At 41.5% G+C, this 16,576-nt stretch overlaps 1 protein-coding gene across 1 annotated transcript in view; it reads left to right on the forward strand.

Annotated features, from left to right (window-relative positions):
- SDAD1 (SDA1 domain containing 1) overlaps positions 1–16,576 on the forward strand; it is a 33,346-nt gene that overhangs the window by 10,275 nt on the left and 6,495 nt on the right. The window contains exons 10-20 of the mRNA XM_026717133.2: positions 241–310; positions 1,286–1,389; positions 4,089–4,146; positions 5,027–5,085; positions 6,669–6,745; positions 8,497–8,594; positions 8,966–9,042; positions 10,537–10,678; positions 11,922–12,022; positions 15,629–15,819; positions 16,023–16,107. Of these exons, the coding sequence (XP_026572918.2) occupies positions 241–310; positions 1,286–1,389; positions 4,089–4,146; positions 5,027–5,085; positions 6,669–6,745; positions 8,497–8,594; positions 8,966–9,042; positions 10,537–10,678; positions 11,922–12,022; positions 15,629–15,819; positions 16,023–16,107 (1,062 nt within the window). The remainder of the gene's footprint in view (positions 1–240; positions 311–1,285; positions 1,390–4,088; positions 4,147–5,026; positions 5,086–6,668; positions 6,746–8,496; positions 8,595–8,965; positions 9,043–10,536; positions 10,679–11,921; positions 12,023–15,628; positions 15,820–16,022; positions 16,108–16,576) is intronic.

The raw sequence follows: 16,576 nt of genomic DNA on the forward strand, positions 1-16,576 counted from the left end.
GGCCACAATACACAGGATGTTCCTATTGGACTTCACTTTGCATGGCCCCCAAATAGATTTTAAGCTATGACATGGAAGCTCAACGGGTCTAGAGGAAACATTTCCCAGTAGCTAGATATTGCAGGCTGATTCTTTCCATCTGTATCACTTTTCCCAGGAGGAAGTTAATTCAGAGAGGCTAACGAAATGTAATTATTGATCCCATTCTTTACTGAACACGCCTGTTCCCTTCTTCGCCAGAAACACAAGAAAAAGAAGAAACCAGAAGTGTTCAACTTTTCAGCAATCCATTTGATTCACGATCCCCAAGGCAAGTTCGTTGGGTTTGAGATAAATCGTTGCAAGGAGGAGCGTCTGACTTACCTTATTGTCTTTTGGAAGCTGAGTGGAGTCAATCCTGATTAGAGTTTAGATGGGAAAGGCATGGTCTTCGGTTGCAGATTCTTCCTATACCTTGATACTCCGGTATCTTCAGGTCACACCATACAAAACCAGCTTCAGGAATATTCAACCACCTCCTCTTCCACTACTTAACGCTGTCTCTTTTGGGGTATTCTCTGGAATAGGAATGGAATTAGAATTAGAGTGGAGTGGAGTGAAATGGAAAAGAAAAAAGAAAGAAAAGAAAATATGGAATGGAATGGAACAAACAGAACAGAAAATATGGAATTGGAATGGAATTCTGTATTAGCCAAGTATGATTGGACACAGAAGGAATTTGTCTCTGGTGCATAAGCTCTCAGTGTACATACAAGCAATAAGTGATAAATCATGATCATAAGTCGTCATAAAAATACATCATAAATCATAAGATACAACACTTAGTGATAGGATACTAAATAATCTACATAAATCATGATAGGATACTAAATGAATGAATGCATTCTTTATTGGCTAAGTGTGATTAAACACAAGGAATTTTTCTTGGTGCATATGCTATCAATGTGCATTAAAAAGAAAAGATACATAGATAAAACAATATAAATTGTAAGGTACAAGCAACCAAGTTATAGTCAAAAGAAGGTAAGGAGATAGGTAATAGGAAAGATGAGAAGAAGAATAGCAATACAACCTTACCAGATAGTTTGACAGTGTTGTGGGAATTAGTTGTTAAACACACCTACATCAGTGTGTTTTGATCGGGCACAAAACTTCTCAGCATCCGTGTAACACTGAGCCCAGTTTGTCACACAGGAAAAAAACAATCTTTAATTTCGAGCCCATCAGGTCAGCTCACCCTGCTAGATGCTTTCTGTGATCTTCATCAAGGTTTTGTTGTTTTCAGACTTTGCAGAGAAACTGTTAAAGAATCTGGAATCCTCAAAGGAGAGGTTTGAAGTGAAGATGATGCTGATGGATCTAATTTCTAGGCTGATTGCGATTCATGAGGTAAAGTTAATATTCTGAATTATATTTCTTTTCTTTTTGAATTATTTTTTTTCCCTTTTAAAAACATCTCTTTAGGTGAACAATGTGGTTCCAGGTTTTCACATTTCAATACAAACGTGACCATAATTACATACCAGCTTTCATATCAAAATTCATATTGTATTATTACTTTTCACATTTTTCTTTAAATATTTTCATGCATTACTAAACAGTATTGTCCTATTTTATATAATTTCATATCATATTGTAGCTTATTTCATTTTTCTTTTTCTGTCTTATTTAACAATATTAACCATATCATATCCAAATTCATATCATATTATCACATTTTTCTTTAAATATTCCCATGCATTACTTAACAATATTGTCTTATTTTATATAATTTCATTTCATATTGCAGCTTATTTCATTTTTCTTTATTCTCTTATCTTATTTAACAATATTAACCATATTCTTGTTCAATTTCTGTAATAATTATACACATTTTCTTATATCCGTCACACTTGCAATTTTTTCCACACACAATTATTCCATTCAAAAGTTCTTCCCTTTTTATTATCAATTCGAGTTTGAATTATATATCTGTCTATCTCTTCCATCCCTTTGTTTTATTTTTGGGTGGTCTGCGGCAGAAAAGTAAAATGTGCTTCCAAATTTTGTGGCCGTTGATAAAGAATACAGCTAACCTATGACTTACGACCACAATGGAACACAAAATTACTGTTACTAAGGAAGACAGTTGCTAAGGGAGTTTTGCCCCATTTTATGATCTTTCTTGCCACAGTTGTTAAGTGAATCACCGTAGTTGTTACATTAGTAACACGGTTGTTAAGTGAATTTGGCTTTCCCATTGACTTTGCTTGTGAGAAGGTCGCAAATGCGGACCACATGACACTTCAACCGTCATAAATATGAACCAGTTGCTAAGCAGCCAGATTTTGATCATGTGACCATGGAGATGCTGCAACACTCATAAGCATGAAAAACGGTCGTAAGTCAGTCTTCAGGGTTGTTGTAACTTCAAGCATTAAATGAATGGTTCTAAGTTGAGGACTACCTATATTTAGGAACACACATCCTACCTCTGGCCCAGATTCTGATTGTTTTAGAGGCCAAGCATTCAGTGCCACAAATCACTGCGTTAATTGTTTTTCTGCATGTTAACAATTCTTGCCTTCAGCAATCCTCAAAATGAAGCTAATTTGTAATCGTGTTTTTAAAACTTGCGTGTTGCCCAGTTCTCAATAACTCGGTGGCTTGCAAGAAACAGTTACAATAAAATCAGTGAATGACAAAAGATGGCAGGCACCACAAATCAAGGAGGTCTCATTCCCTTGCTAGAGATCTGGGTGAAGAGTTCGGGTCTTCACAGCTCTTCTAAATCAGAACAAAGTGGGGCCCATCTGGATCTCAACATACGTTGAGAATTGCTGACGGTCTGTAAAACTTTTACGTGGCTTGATAGTAAATGCCACCTTAGCATGCGTAGTTTCAGCTTTTGGAATCAGCAGAATTATTGTATTTTTCATAAGACGCACTCTTCCCCCGCCCCCCCCCAAAAAAGTGGGTGGAAATATCTGCGCATCTTATAGAGCGAATACGGGTCCATTTTTGGTCCCCAAACCTTCTGCGCGTCCCATTTTTGCATCTTGTAGTCCGGTGAGTCTTAGAGTCCGAAAAATATGAACACCGTTGTGATACAGTAGTGAAAGTATTAGAATAGCAGAGTTGGAAGAGACTTGGAGGTCATCTAGTCCCACCCCCTGTTCAAGCAGGAGACCTTATACCATTTCAGATAAACGTCTGTCCAATCCCTTCTTAAAAACCTCCAGTGATGGAGCACCCACAACTTCTGGTGGCAAGTTGTTCCGTGGGTTAATTGTTGTAACTCAGGAAGTGTTTTTCAAGAGGGTTGGATTCTTTTATTTATTTTTTTCAACGTTTTCATAGTAGTGTACATTTCTATTAGGGTCAATTAAAGTCATTTGTTACAAGTAAATCTATAACTTATTTCTTAAATCCTAACTTTTTCTTATGTTATCATTAAAATTATTATACAGTATTTAATTATATTACTTTACATAATATACATAGCTATATATACATTTATCCTTATCTCCATTTTCCCTTGTTTGTTTAATCAGTTTCACTCGACATCTTTACTTCCTTTTTATACAACCATTTGTACCATATATTCCAAGTTGTAAAAAACTCCCCCTCTTCCTTGTTTTTTAGTAACATGGTTAGTCTAACCATTTCTGCACGTTAGTGGATTTTATTAGTTATTGCCAGGTCCATGGGTAATCATTGTTGATTTCCAGTTTTGGGCAAAGATTATCTTTGCCACTGTAATGATATGTGATATCAGAAGCTGGTGTTTTTTGCTCCCATGTCGGTTGTGTCATTCCAAGTAGAAAGGTCTCTGGGTTGAATTTAATCTTTAGTTTAAATTTAAATTTTAAATTTAGTTTAGTGGGTTGGATTCTAAGCTACAACTGTCTGCTGGGGTCGGTTGGAATTGTACTTAGTATATCTGGAGGTTGGCAGGTTAGATTTAACTGCTAATGATGTTCCAGATGTGTTTCGCTTTGGCTTTGCTGCATAGTTTCCTTGCTAATGGGTGGGATTTATTTATTTATTTTACTCAGTCCCATTTCATTCATAGCTGACCTCTTGACAATTCTGTTATGTTTCCGTAGCTTTTCCTCTTCAACTTTTATCCTTTCATACAACGATTTCTGCAACCCCACCAAAGAGGTAAGTGGCATCATTTCAATATATCTTTCCCAATGTCATTTCACTTTGTGGTTTACCCGTTGCAAGAAGCAAGGAGATTCTTGTTTGCTCTGCTTTGTGTTTCTTCTTGCTAAGGCCTGCTCGGTTTTAATTTTAGCCCATCCTGGACCTTTCTGATCTTTTAAAAACTCAGAGCAAGAAAGCAAATTACTCAGGTCCAAAGAAAAGCGTAAAAGGTGGATTTTTCTGTGTTCCTACAGAAATGAATTCTATGCTTGCAGAAAAATATTGCTCAGTTTTATGAGCAGTGAAAAAAGTTCCTCTCTTTTTATTCCAGGAGCTTCCTGGAAAAATGAGCCTTTTTCTACCTGCTGCTTTCTCCAACAAATTTTATTTTATTTTGGCAACAATACCCTTGATTTTGAAAGAAGATACATACAAGAGATAAAGGCAGACTTGCTCATTTGCCAGTAAAAAAATCTGAATTGCATAGTATTAAAAGCAGTTATTATATAACTTTTTTGGGAAGTCAGACTACTTTAAAATGGCAAGTCACTTTTCAGGCCCAAAGCTTCAGTTTATTTTGATTTATTTATCAAATTTAGGCTCTGTTATCTCACTTTCCAAGTGGGACTGGGTGTTTGACAGAATCTTCAAGACATTTTTTTCAACCTTTGAAACCTCTCCAATCTTCAGTGTTTTCAAGTCATGTGGAGGAAAATATTATTAAATATGGAGAAACAGTGCCAGTTGTTGCCAACAGTCCTAAACAAGATGATAAACTTAATGATTTTATTTTGCCCTTAATGATTTTAATGATAAACTTAATTTGATTTTATTTTGTTTGAGGAACTCATGCAGCTCTTGGTCCATCATTAAAACTATCCTTTTCTTCTTGCAGAAGTTACCAAGATTCTCCTTTTTGCTGCACAAGCATCTCACCAGCTTGTCCCACCAGAGGTGAGTTTTTTTTTCACAGCTCATGTTAAGCCAAATACCACTAGGAAGAAGTAGACTTCTTAGTTTAGTTTAGTTTAGTTTAGTTTAGTTTATTGTCTTTGCACCCCGTACAACAACATGAACTGCCGTCTTCAGTGTGGATTATACATTAAAAAAATAAAACAAAAACATACATCCTTCATATTCTATGCAATTGAATTGAAAGCCCATGATATTGCATTAATATTGCACTATGCAGTAGAATTCAGTAGAGTTACTGCTCTGCGATAGAAGCTGTTTTTCAGCCTACTTGTCCTTGTATTTGCATTAACAGACAGATACAATCAAGATCACATGAGGTACTAATACCACTCTATAAAGCCTTAGTAAGACCACGCCTGGAGTACTGCATCCAGTTTTGGTCACCATACTATAAAAAAGGATGTTGAGACTCTAGAAAAAGTGCACAGTGTCAGGATTCTGGCACTTATCCCCATTTAAATCATGAGTCCCGAGCCAAACTTCCAAAACTTAAGAAGGATTTATTGGGATTTAAACTGTCCGGCCTTGCCTGGGTATAGCCGACTCTGAGTCACATCATTCATTGTCACCCTTGACCCAGGTTTCCCCCCATCTCCTGGGTGTATCATAATTCATATTCTCCAATGGGACACATCCATAGCCAAGAGTCATCAATCAGGCTCTCCAGTTAGACTTTTGCGCAGCAGAAACTTCAGTCACCTAGTTACTATCTTGAAAACATTTATGGACTGCAGTTTCGGTTTGCAAGCGGCTGCACTGCTCCCCCCTCCCTTTCTGTTGGCAACTTTAAAAGGCCATAGAATTATTCTTATGAGTTGACACAGAGAAGAGCAACCAGGATGGTCAGGGGACTGGAGGCTAAAACATACGATAAACAGTTGTAAGAACTGGGCATGGCTAGACTAGGGAAGAGAAGGACCAGGGGAGACATGATAGCAGTCTTCCAATATTTATGGGGCTGCCACAAAGAGGAGGGAGTCAAACTATTTTCCAAAGGCCAGACAAGGAATAATAGATGGAAACTGAACAAGGAGAGATTCAACCTAGAAATTAGGAGAAAATTCCTGACAGAACAATCAACCAATGGGATGGCTTGCCTTTGGAAGTTGTAGGAGCTTTGTCCCTGGAAGCTTTCAAGAAGAGATTGGACTGCCCTCTGCCGGAAATGGTGTAGGGTTTCCTGCTTGGGCGGGGGTTGGACTAGATGACCTATAAGGTCCTTTCTGTTAATCTGACGACCTAGATAGAATGGAAAGTAGAACCTGTGCAAATTGACTCAGTGGTGTAGTTAGAGAGCTAGTGATTAAGATGCTGACTTAAAAACCAGGTGAGTTCTAGAACCACCTTTGGCATGAAAGCCAGCTGGGTGACTTTGGACCAATCTTTTGCCCAGTTTAAACCCCTGGGCTTACTGAAGTGTTCTGTGCAATTCAGACACCGTCATGCCAGCACATCTTGATGTAATTAAATTCCATTCCTTACCTTTTAAAGAAGTGGGAGGAAGGGAGGAATCTCCCATGCTAAGTCTTTGGCATGATTTTTTAGCTTCTTCTTTTCAACAGACGATACAGCCAGTCATCATGACGATAGCCAACAACTTTGTGACGGACAAAAACTCCGGGGAAGTCATGACCGTTGGGTAAGCATTCAGAGCTTGGGACCAGCCCGTAAACTTTGATGCAACATCTAAGGTGGAGATAAAGCAGCTTTGGAAAATTCAGTGCAGGTAGTTCTCGACTTATAACCACAATGTTGCTCAGAAGTTTGGTTGTAAGTTATTGGGGTCGCGTGTTGAATTCCCCATTTGACTGAACTCTATTTGTGATGGTTGTTTAATGGGCCACAGGTTGTGAAGAGAATCGCATATCTGTTAAGTGAATCCTACGGTCATAAGACTGTAGCGCAGTGGTTAGAGTGCAGAATTTCAAGCTACTTCTGCAGCCAGCTGCCTACAACTTGGCAGTTCGAATCTCACCAGGCTCAAGGTTGACTCAGCCTTCCGTCCTTCCGAGGTTAGTAAAATGAGGACCCAGATTGTTGGGGGGCAAGAGGCTGACTCTGTAAACCACTTAGAAAGGGCTGGAAAGCACTATAAAGCAGTATATAAGCCTAAGTGCTATAAGTATGAGTCAGCTTATCGAATGGATGTTTTTTGCTGGAAAATGGCAAAATAAAATGAAATGGCAAAACACAATCACTCAAATCCTTCAACTAATTCTAAAGGCCAGCCAGTTACCAAGATTCTGAAATACCATCATTTGCCCCAAAGGGTGATGCAGCAGTTGTAACTTTGAATTGTGAGTCACTTTTTTCGACTCCCATTGTAACCTTGAATGGTCGTTAAGCGACCAGTTGTAAGTCAAGGACTACTGTCCTGGATTACAGGTAGTCCTCGACTTACAACCACAATTGAGCCCAAAATTTATGTTGTTAAGTGAGACATTTGTGAAAGTGACTATCGCCCCTTTTTTCTGAGCTTCCTTGCCACAGTTGTTTAGTGAATCGCTGCAGTTCATAAGTTCGTAACCTGGTTGTTAAGTGAATCTGACTTCCCCCTTTGACTTTGCTTTGTCAGAAGGTCGCAAAAAGGGGATCGTGTGACTCTGGGACAGAGTGACGGTCATAAATGTGAGTCAGTTGCCAAGCATCTGAATTTTGATCAAGTGATCATGGAGACCAGTTGAGAACTGTTGCAGGATTTGGTTATGGCCAGTCCAGAGAAAAGAAGGACTAGGGGTGAATTGATAACAGTCTTCCAGTATTTGAGGGGCTGCCACAAAGAAGGGGGGTCAACTTATTTTCCAAAGCACCAGAAGGCAAGACAAGAAACGATGGATAGCGCGCATGCGCATGCCGGCACCCACAATGCAATGCGCCCTGCCCCCCCTGCACATGCATGCGCAACACCCCCTCCCTTACCTGCACTATGCACGCATGTGCCTCTAGCTGATTTTTGGCCCGTTTGAGGCCTTTTTGCCCTCCCGAGGCTCGAGGGAAGCTTCTGCAGCCTTTGGAGGCTGAAAAACGGGGCCGGAAGTGATGAAATGGGCCCGTTTTCGCCTCCCAAGGCTGCAGAGGCTTCCCTTGAGCCTCAGGGAGGCTGCAAAAGGCCTTAAATGGGCCGAAACTCAGCTGGGAGGCATGTGCATACGCAGTGCAGGTAAGTTTGGCTGGGGCTCACGTGCCTGCACAAATGGCTCTGCATGCCACCTGTGGCACGTGTGCCATAGGTTCGCCATCACGGGTATAGGATCTCCTGCTTGAGCAAGGGGTTGGACTAGAAGACCTCCAAGGTCCCCTCCAGTTCTATTCTGATTCAGTATAAGAGAGGGAGGGAGGGAGAGAAAGAGTATCTCATTCAAAAAATGGTTGTATTTTCCAACTTTTTAGGATCAATGCTATTAAAGAGATATCTGCTCGGTGCCCACTGGCCATGACAGAAGATTTGCTTCAAGACCTGGTGCAATACAGATCTCATAAAAACAAGAGTGAGTCATTATTGTTGTGTGTACAAAATTAATGACCTCTGTAGGCTCATATTTTCCTCCTGAGGGTCCTTGTTTACTTGTTTCAGATACTAGGTAGCTTTGCAGAGCTCATTTGTTACTAATTTCAAGTGAGTGTTGTCTTTTAATTGGCTTTTTAATTTTTAATTTTATTTCCAACATTTCTTCAGAGCTTCACAGTGTTGTTTTCAGAGCCAGCTTGTAGGGAAGATGGGAAGTGTAAAAATTTAAAGAATAATAAACGGAAACAGTGGGAAGGCATCAGGAGGAATAAAAGCCAAAGGCCTATTTTGTATATATTTCTGAACTTCACTTTGCAAGTCATGCTCAGCATTATGAATTGTTCTTCACAGATGTAGTGATGTCAGCAAGGACACTCATCCACCTGTTCCAGTCACTGAATCCACAAATGTTGCAGAAAAAATTCCGGGTAAATAATGATTTCATTTTCACGTCTAAGAATGAATGGCTCACCGTCGAGTGTGATGAAGAGTTGGTGTGAACTTTATTTATTTATTTTTATTTCTTTATTTGATTTGTCAATCACAAGGTAATAGGTATAAGTATAAACATGAGCCGAGCAAATCTCTTAATTGGAGAGTGTGATTGATGACTCTTGGCTACGAACATGTTTCAGTTGGAGAATATGAATTATGATACACCCAGAAGGGGCGATGGGAAAACTAGGGTCAAGGATGACAGTGAATTACGTGTCTCAGAATCCACTTCATACGTTCATGCCGATACGTTCGCTCCTAATAAATCCTTTGAAGTTTTTGAAGCATGGCTCGAGGCTCATGGTTTAATTAGGGCAACTGCAGGAATCCTGACACTAAACCTCCCATGGGCTGGATTTGGTCTCCAGGCCTTGATTTTTGACACCCCTGTTGGCCTCATTAGTAAGTCACATCTTATGTCCTGACCTCCTGTATCTGCTCTGTATCTTCTGCTTTTGGTTGATTCTGGAGTTATAGCTGTTCAGGATGGGGCTTTTTTGCCATCGGCCATTTGCTGGACGTTGTCCATGCCAGCTTCAAATTCCCTTTGCACCTGCTGGGGTTGTAGAAGACACTTCTGGCTTCTTTAAGCTACTTTCTGCGATTGCCATCCATCGTCTTTAGGCCTTCGATGGCATCTTCTTAAACAGGGGTCTCCAAACGTGGTGACTGTAAGGCTTGTGGACTTCAACTCCCAGAATTCTTCAGCCAGCTGGGGAAATCTGGGAGTTGAAGTCCAGAAGTCTTAACAGTCGCCTACATTTGGACATCCCCGTTCTAGAAGCAAGAAAGAAGATTCCTCAAGCTTGAAGCCATCCTGGTTGCCTTCAAGCATCCGTTTTTTAAGACGTAAATATCTCAGTTGGATGTAGCGTTCCGTTGTGGTTCGCCAGCGGCAGGTGCTGACGGCTGAGGACTCGGACGAGGGGCCTGCGTGTGATTCAGGGAGGGGACCAGGACTATCGGAGAGTGGGGTGCTCCCTTCGGAGGTTGTAGAGTCTGGCAGCAGTGACAAAGAGGACCCCGGGGAACCTGTGCTCAGTGCACGTGTGCGCAGGGCTGCTCGAAGGAAAGAGCAGCTGAAGCTGCACAAACAACTCAGGAGTAAGGCTGGAAGGTGATGGCCCATCCCGTAAGGGATAAAAGCTAGCCTTCGGGGTTGGCTTCTTTGCAGGAAGCAAAGAAGTTTTTCCTGTTCGGAGTCCTCGTTGAAGCCCTGCGCACTCTGGTTTGTTTTTTGAAACTTTTGCAACCTTGAAAGGGCTTGCTCTTACTGGGATAATTAGCTTTGAATGACTCTAGGCTGCAAATGCACAGAATTCACCGCACCGCATTAAAAAGGTTTGCTTTTAAACATACTTTATGTTTGTTTGATTTGAACAAGGCTTGGGTCAGAACACGTTCATTTATCATTGATTTATCTGTAGGGTAAACCAACAGAAGCCACATCAGAAGCCAAGATCCATGAATACGGAGAATTGGATGTCAAAGATTATATTCCTGGAGCTGAAATCCTGGAGCTCGAGAAGGAAGGAGACAAAAACCTCGAAGAAGAAGAAAAAGGAGGAGGTCAGTTTGAGTTGGGCAGCCATCCATTTTTGCTCCTCTTGGTTAGGAATTCTGGGAGTTGAAATCCACAGGCGTTCGAGTTACCAAGGTCGGATACTCCTGATTTAAGGTGTTATAAGGGGAATCTTACGGTGTCTTAAAGGCTAATGATATTGTTAGAAGAGTTCAAAAGATTTTGTGGATGAAATTTCACTTTCATATTCAGAAAACATTATCCTGATTGTTACGCAGAGGTGTACAAAATAGCTGGAAAATTACACAGGTTGTAGTCCTGGAGTTATAATGGTTCATTTAGCGTCCGTTTCAAAGTTACCACGGCACTGAAAAAGGCCCGTTTTTTCATACCTAAGGACAGTTGCAGCATCCCTACAGTCATGCGCTTTACATTCGGATGCTTGACAACTGACTCACATTTATGACGGTCCCGGAGTTATGGCGATCCCCTTTTGTGATCTTTTTGGAAGCAAAGTCAACGGGGAAACCAGGTTCACGTAACCATGTTACTAATTTTAAGAAGTGGAGTGATTCACGTAACAAATGTGAGGAAAGTCTTAAAACGGGGCACATTCACTTAACAACATACCACCAATTGTGGTCGTAAGCTGAGGGCTAGCCACAATGGGTATAATTACAGATAGTCCTTGACTTAACAACCCCAAAGTCCCAACGGACCTGAGAGGAGGCCTCCAACGTGGATCCAAAGTTTGACCGCTAGGGTGGGAGAGTCGTGACTGCACTTCGGACACGCCACAACAGGGGTCGCCAATCTTTTGGACCTCCGTGACCACCAAACTCATAATTTTAAATCCCGCAGACCACTGATGTGAATTTTGTGCCGTTTGTAACTTTGAACGCTCACTAAGGGAACTGTTGTAAGTTGAGGACTACCTGTATTTCCTTGGCGATCAGCGCAAAAAACCCCACTGCTTACAACTGAATAACCATGACGGGCAGGTCCGTTACAGTCGTAACTCCAGGACTACCTGCACAAGTAGAAAGCAGAGACAAGATAGGCAGATTTAATATTGAAAGCAATTAGTAATAACCATGATTTACAAAGCAGTTCTGATAATGCAAGATGTATTGGCCTCCATAAACCTTATAGTGACCGTTGCAGCCTTCGGGCTGACACTTGTCCTTAACGAAGGTTTGAAGAAAGCAAAAACACACTCTCTTAAAATATTTTTTCCAACTCTTGTTGCACTGCTCACATTTTTTTTTAAAAAAAAAAACCTCTTTACAGATGGGTGGGAGACAACCAGCTGCAGCGAAGAGGAGGAAGACGATGAAGAGGGAGAATGGGTGGACGTGCATCACTCCTCAGATGAAGAACAGCAGGAGATAGTAGGGTGTTCTTTCATCCTTATATGTTTTTACCAAACCTTTTCCTCTAGGATTATAATTATTCTTTGCCGAGTTCCCAGCTAATTTAGTTGGGCTTGAGTTGCAGGATGTGATGACCAGGGTGATGGCCCGGGGCGCGGCACACAGATAACACAAACAGCGGGCAGTTCCAACTGCCCCTCTATTAGCAATAACCGTAGCACTTAGACTTATATACCGCTTTATAGTGCTTTCCAGCCCTCTCTAAGCGGTTTACGGAGTCAGCCTCTTGCCCCCAACAATCTGGCTCCTCATTTTACCCACCTCGGAAGGATGGAAGGCTGAGTCAGCCTTGAGCGTGGTGGGATTCGATCTGTCAAATTGCAGCAGGAGTAGCTTGCAGTACTGCACTCTAACCGCTGCGCCACCGAGGCTCCCAACTGGGCCCCCAAATGTTCCCACATTCACTACAATGGTGCATTTCAAACATTTTTACTACCAGTTCGGCGGGTGTGGCTTGATGGCCGCGCTTTGCCCGCACGCACCAAACGCACACTTCGTGCAGGCACAGAGGCGTTTCGTGTCACCTCTTGCAATCCTGCACTCTCCCAGGACATAATGGTTAGTATGGGAGCCCAGGTGGACCCAACAGCAGAACACCAGTTTGGTCTCTGCTGCTCATTGGCACTACCGGCTCGGTAGAACTGGGCCAAACTGGTAGAATACCACCACTGATTCATTACAAGTCCTGGAACGTAACTCTCACACACACCTTCAGAAGCCTCTGGCTGCAAGCTAAGTCCAGTAAGCCAGGTTAACTAAACAGCAACCAGGGCCAGAAGTCCAATAATCCAGGTTAGCCCAAACAGTAACCAGAGCCAGAAGTTCAGTGAAGCTGTGTTCAGACGTTCAGATTGCTGTGCCCTGACAGTGATTGCTCTTGACAGGGCACAGCAATCTCCTGGTGCACCCGAGGCTCCACAGATTCAATGCTTCTTCCCGACAAATGCCCCTCCCACCAGCACCACCTTATATCTCAGTCCCCAGGTGTGCCTTGTGAAACGGGGTGGGGCACTCTCCTCCCTCGTAGCCGGCTCCATCTGCGTCGATCTCGCCTTCTCTCAGATCAGGAAGAGGTAGTCCTTTGCTCTTCTCCTGAGCTCTCGCCTGCCTTACTACTGTGTTTCCCTGAAAATAAGACCCTGTCTTATATTTTTTTTGCCACCGAAAAAGGCACCAGGTCTTATTTTTGGGGGATGTCATCCACTGACTAACTTCACTTGCGCCCGTTGTTCCCTGCCTTCTTTTCACTGTCAGAGGCCTTCAGGAACTTCTTCTGTGGCCGGTAAGGCTTTCCTGAAGGCCTCTGCAGCCGATAACAGAGCTCTGGATCGATCCAGAGCTTTGTTATCAGCTATCAGAAAAGCCTTGCCAGCCTTGCCGGGTGCAGAAGAAATGGGCCGGCAAGGTAGGTGTTGGGGTGTGCGAGGCCTGGCTACACCTGTCCAAAGGTAAGTAGTAGGGCAGCTTCAACCTCCCCCCATTCCCATCCTAGCTTAATTTTTACCCGGTTACTCTGGAGTGGGGGGAAATCTTAATTAGGGCTTATTTTTTGGGGTAGGACTTATAATAATCTTAATTAGGGCTTATTTTGGGGGTAGGGCTTATAATAATCTTAATTAGGGATTATTTTGGGGGTAGGGTTTATAATCTTAATTAGGGCTTATTTTGGGGGGTAGGGCTTATAATCTTAATTAGGGATTATTTTGGGGGTAGGGCTTATAATCTTAATAGGGCTTATTTGGGGGTAGGACTTATAATAATCTTAATTAGGGCTTATTTTGGGGGGTAGTGCTTATAATCTTAATTAGGGCTTATTTTGGGGGTAGGGCTTATAATAATCTTAATTAGGGCTTATTTGGGGGGATAGGGCTTTTTTTGCACCTGTGTAAAAGTCAAGCTAGGACTTACTTTCAGGGTAGGTCATATTTTCAGGGAAAGTCAGAAAAGCTTTTCCTGAACAGAGTCTGCCCTTCCCCAGTTTCCTCCAAGGCCAACGGAGCCAGCCTCTCAATCTCTGTTGGCACTTGTTCCAGCTCTCTTCCCCTGCAGATTCAGACTCGGGGGGTGGGGGGTGGGGGGCATGGCAGCCAGGCACATTCTCTAGGGTGATGTTCACAAGCATGCTCGCTTGCCAATAGTCCCTCATTGTTGTGTAGGTGTGATTCATTGCTACGAAACTTTCTCAGCATGCAGGTAGTTTACAATCATTCGATTAGTGAACATTCACACGGCGCTGAAAAAAAGTGACTGATCGGGGTTTTTTTTTTCACACTTATGACAGTTGCAGCATTCCTGGGGTCACATGGTCAGAATTCGGGTGTTTGGCAACTGGCTCAGTTTATGACAGGTTGCAGCGTCCCAAGGGTTTCCCCTTTTGTGACCTTCTGACAAGCAGTCAGTGGGAAAGCCAGATTCACTTAACAACTGTTTAGACTTTTAATTTTAGAATCTTTGTAACTATATTGTCACTTTAAATGCGCACTTACCGGCCTACATTGAAATGAAATTTCGTTGCATGCAGCTCTCAAAGGGTCACCACCACCAATATATACTACATAAACATGACAAAAATAGAAAGAAGGAAGGAAGAAAGAAAGAAAGAAAGAAAGAAAAAGAAAGAAAGAAAGAAAGAAAAAGAATTATGCATATACCCACATATATTGTATGACACAGAGAAACCATACAGTCTAGTTCAGCAAAAAAAACCAAATCTTGTGAGTTTACTAGATGAATGGCATAGGGAACAAAACTGTTAGAATCTGGCAGTAACTGTGTAACTAACTTAACTGCTGTGATTCGTTTACCAGTTGTGGCAAGAAAGATCATAAAATAGGGGCAAAACTCTCTTAAAACTGTCTCGTTTAGCGACAGAAATTTTGAGCTCCATTGTGGTCGCAAGTCGAGGACTATCTGTTCTTAGTGAAGAAGGGTTTGGATTTCATCTATCATAGAGTGGAATAGAAATAGAATTGAAATAGGAATAGAATAGACTTGGAATGGAATGGAATAGAAATAGAAATAGAATAGAATAGAATAGAATAGAATAGAATAGAATAGAATAGAATAGAATAGAATAGAATAGAATATATAGAGAACATAGAATTGGAATAGAATATATAGAAAATATAGAATTGGAATAGAATAGAATATATAGAGAATATAGAATAGAATAGAATAGAATAGAATAGAATAGAATAGAATAGAATAGAATAGAATAGAAAATATAGAATTGGAATAGAATAGAATATATAGAGAATATAGAATAGAATAGAATATATAGAGAACAGAATTGGAATAGAATAGAATATATAGAGAATGTAGAATTAGAATAGAATAGAATATAGAGAGAATATAGAATAGAATAGAATATGGAATTAGAATAGAATAGAATATATAGAGAATATAGAATAGGAATAGAATAAAATAGAAAATATAGAATGGAATGGAATACTTTATTGTCACTTTGAATGTACGCTAAATCGGCATCCATTAAAATGAAATTACGTTGCCTGAGGCTCCCGAAGGGTCTCCAGGCCTCCCCTGTTTTGCCTCTTCCCTCACAAGGCGAAAAAGATAGAAAGCATGCCAGTGGAGGAGCGGAAGGTCAAGGCAACGGAAGTCAGTAGCAGCCGCCTTCTCACTCAAGAAGACTTCCAGAAAATCCGTCTCGCTCAGCTGAGCAAAGAGCTCAAGTCTGCCCCTGGCAAGGCAGCCAAGAGGAAAAACATAGAAATAAACAGCGATGAAGAATCAAGGTAAGGAGCCCTGGATACGAAAAGCGAGGGGCTCTTCCGTTGAGGGTTGAGGGAGGGAGACCAGCAAAACTCGGGATCTCTTGGTTTCCGATGCTTTAACCACGACCCAAAATAGCTCTCAAGCTCCTTCTTCTCTTGAAGGAATATTTTCTTTTTCTTCTTTTTGGCTCCAGGCTGTTAGTATCTTCTGTGATCTTTTACAGGGGGGAACTGCTATCGCTTAGAGACATCGAACACCTCCATAAAAAACCTCGGTCTGATAAAGAGACAAGATTAGCCACAGCGCTGGTGAGTTGTGTGGCTGCGAACAGGCCAGACTTAAATTGGCAACAGTCGTTCAAAAAGCATGCAAAAAGCTCAATCTCAATTTCACAATTCCCCGGTTATCTTTTCTTTGCCTATCTCCATTTTGATATTCCCTCTGGCTATTCTATTCTGTCCCAGCTCGCCAAACACGACAAAGCCTCTGAAGTTTAAATCAACGATTCCTTTAGTAGGAGCCTCAGCAGCCCCGGCAAAAAAAAAAAAATTCTCTCTCTAATGAGTCTCTCCAAGCAGTGGAGATGATATCCTGACCCAAACCTTGTTCCAAGGAAACAACGCCAAACAGAGCGCAGCGCAGCTCTAATTTAATTCGTGAGCTTTCTGCTGCGTGTTTTAAAGATAAAACACATTTGTGCTTTTCAAAGCAAAGGGAGAAAAGCAAAGTGGGTTATAAAAAGCGCCTGGTGTGGCTACATCTCTTTTCTTCCCTCCC

This window comes from Pseudonaja textilis, chromosome 6 (assembly GCF_049901715.1).
Source record: "Pseudonaja textilis isolate UNSWEBS1 chromosome 6, rPseTex1.2, whole genome shotgun sequence".
In the NCBI taxonomy this organism is placed as follows: Eukaryota; Metazoa; Chordata; class Lepidosauria; order Squamata; family Elapidae; genus Pseudonaja; species Pseudonaja textilis.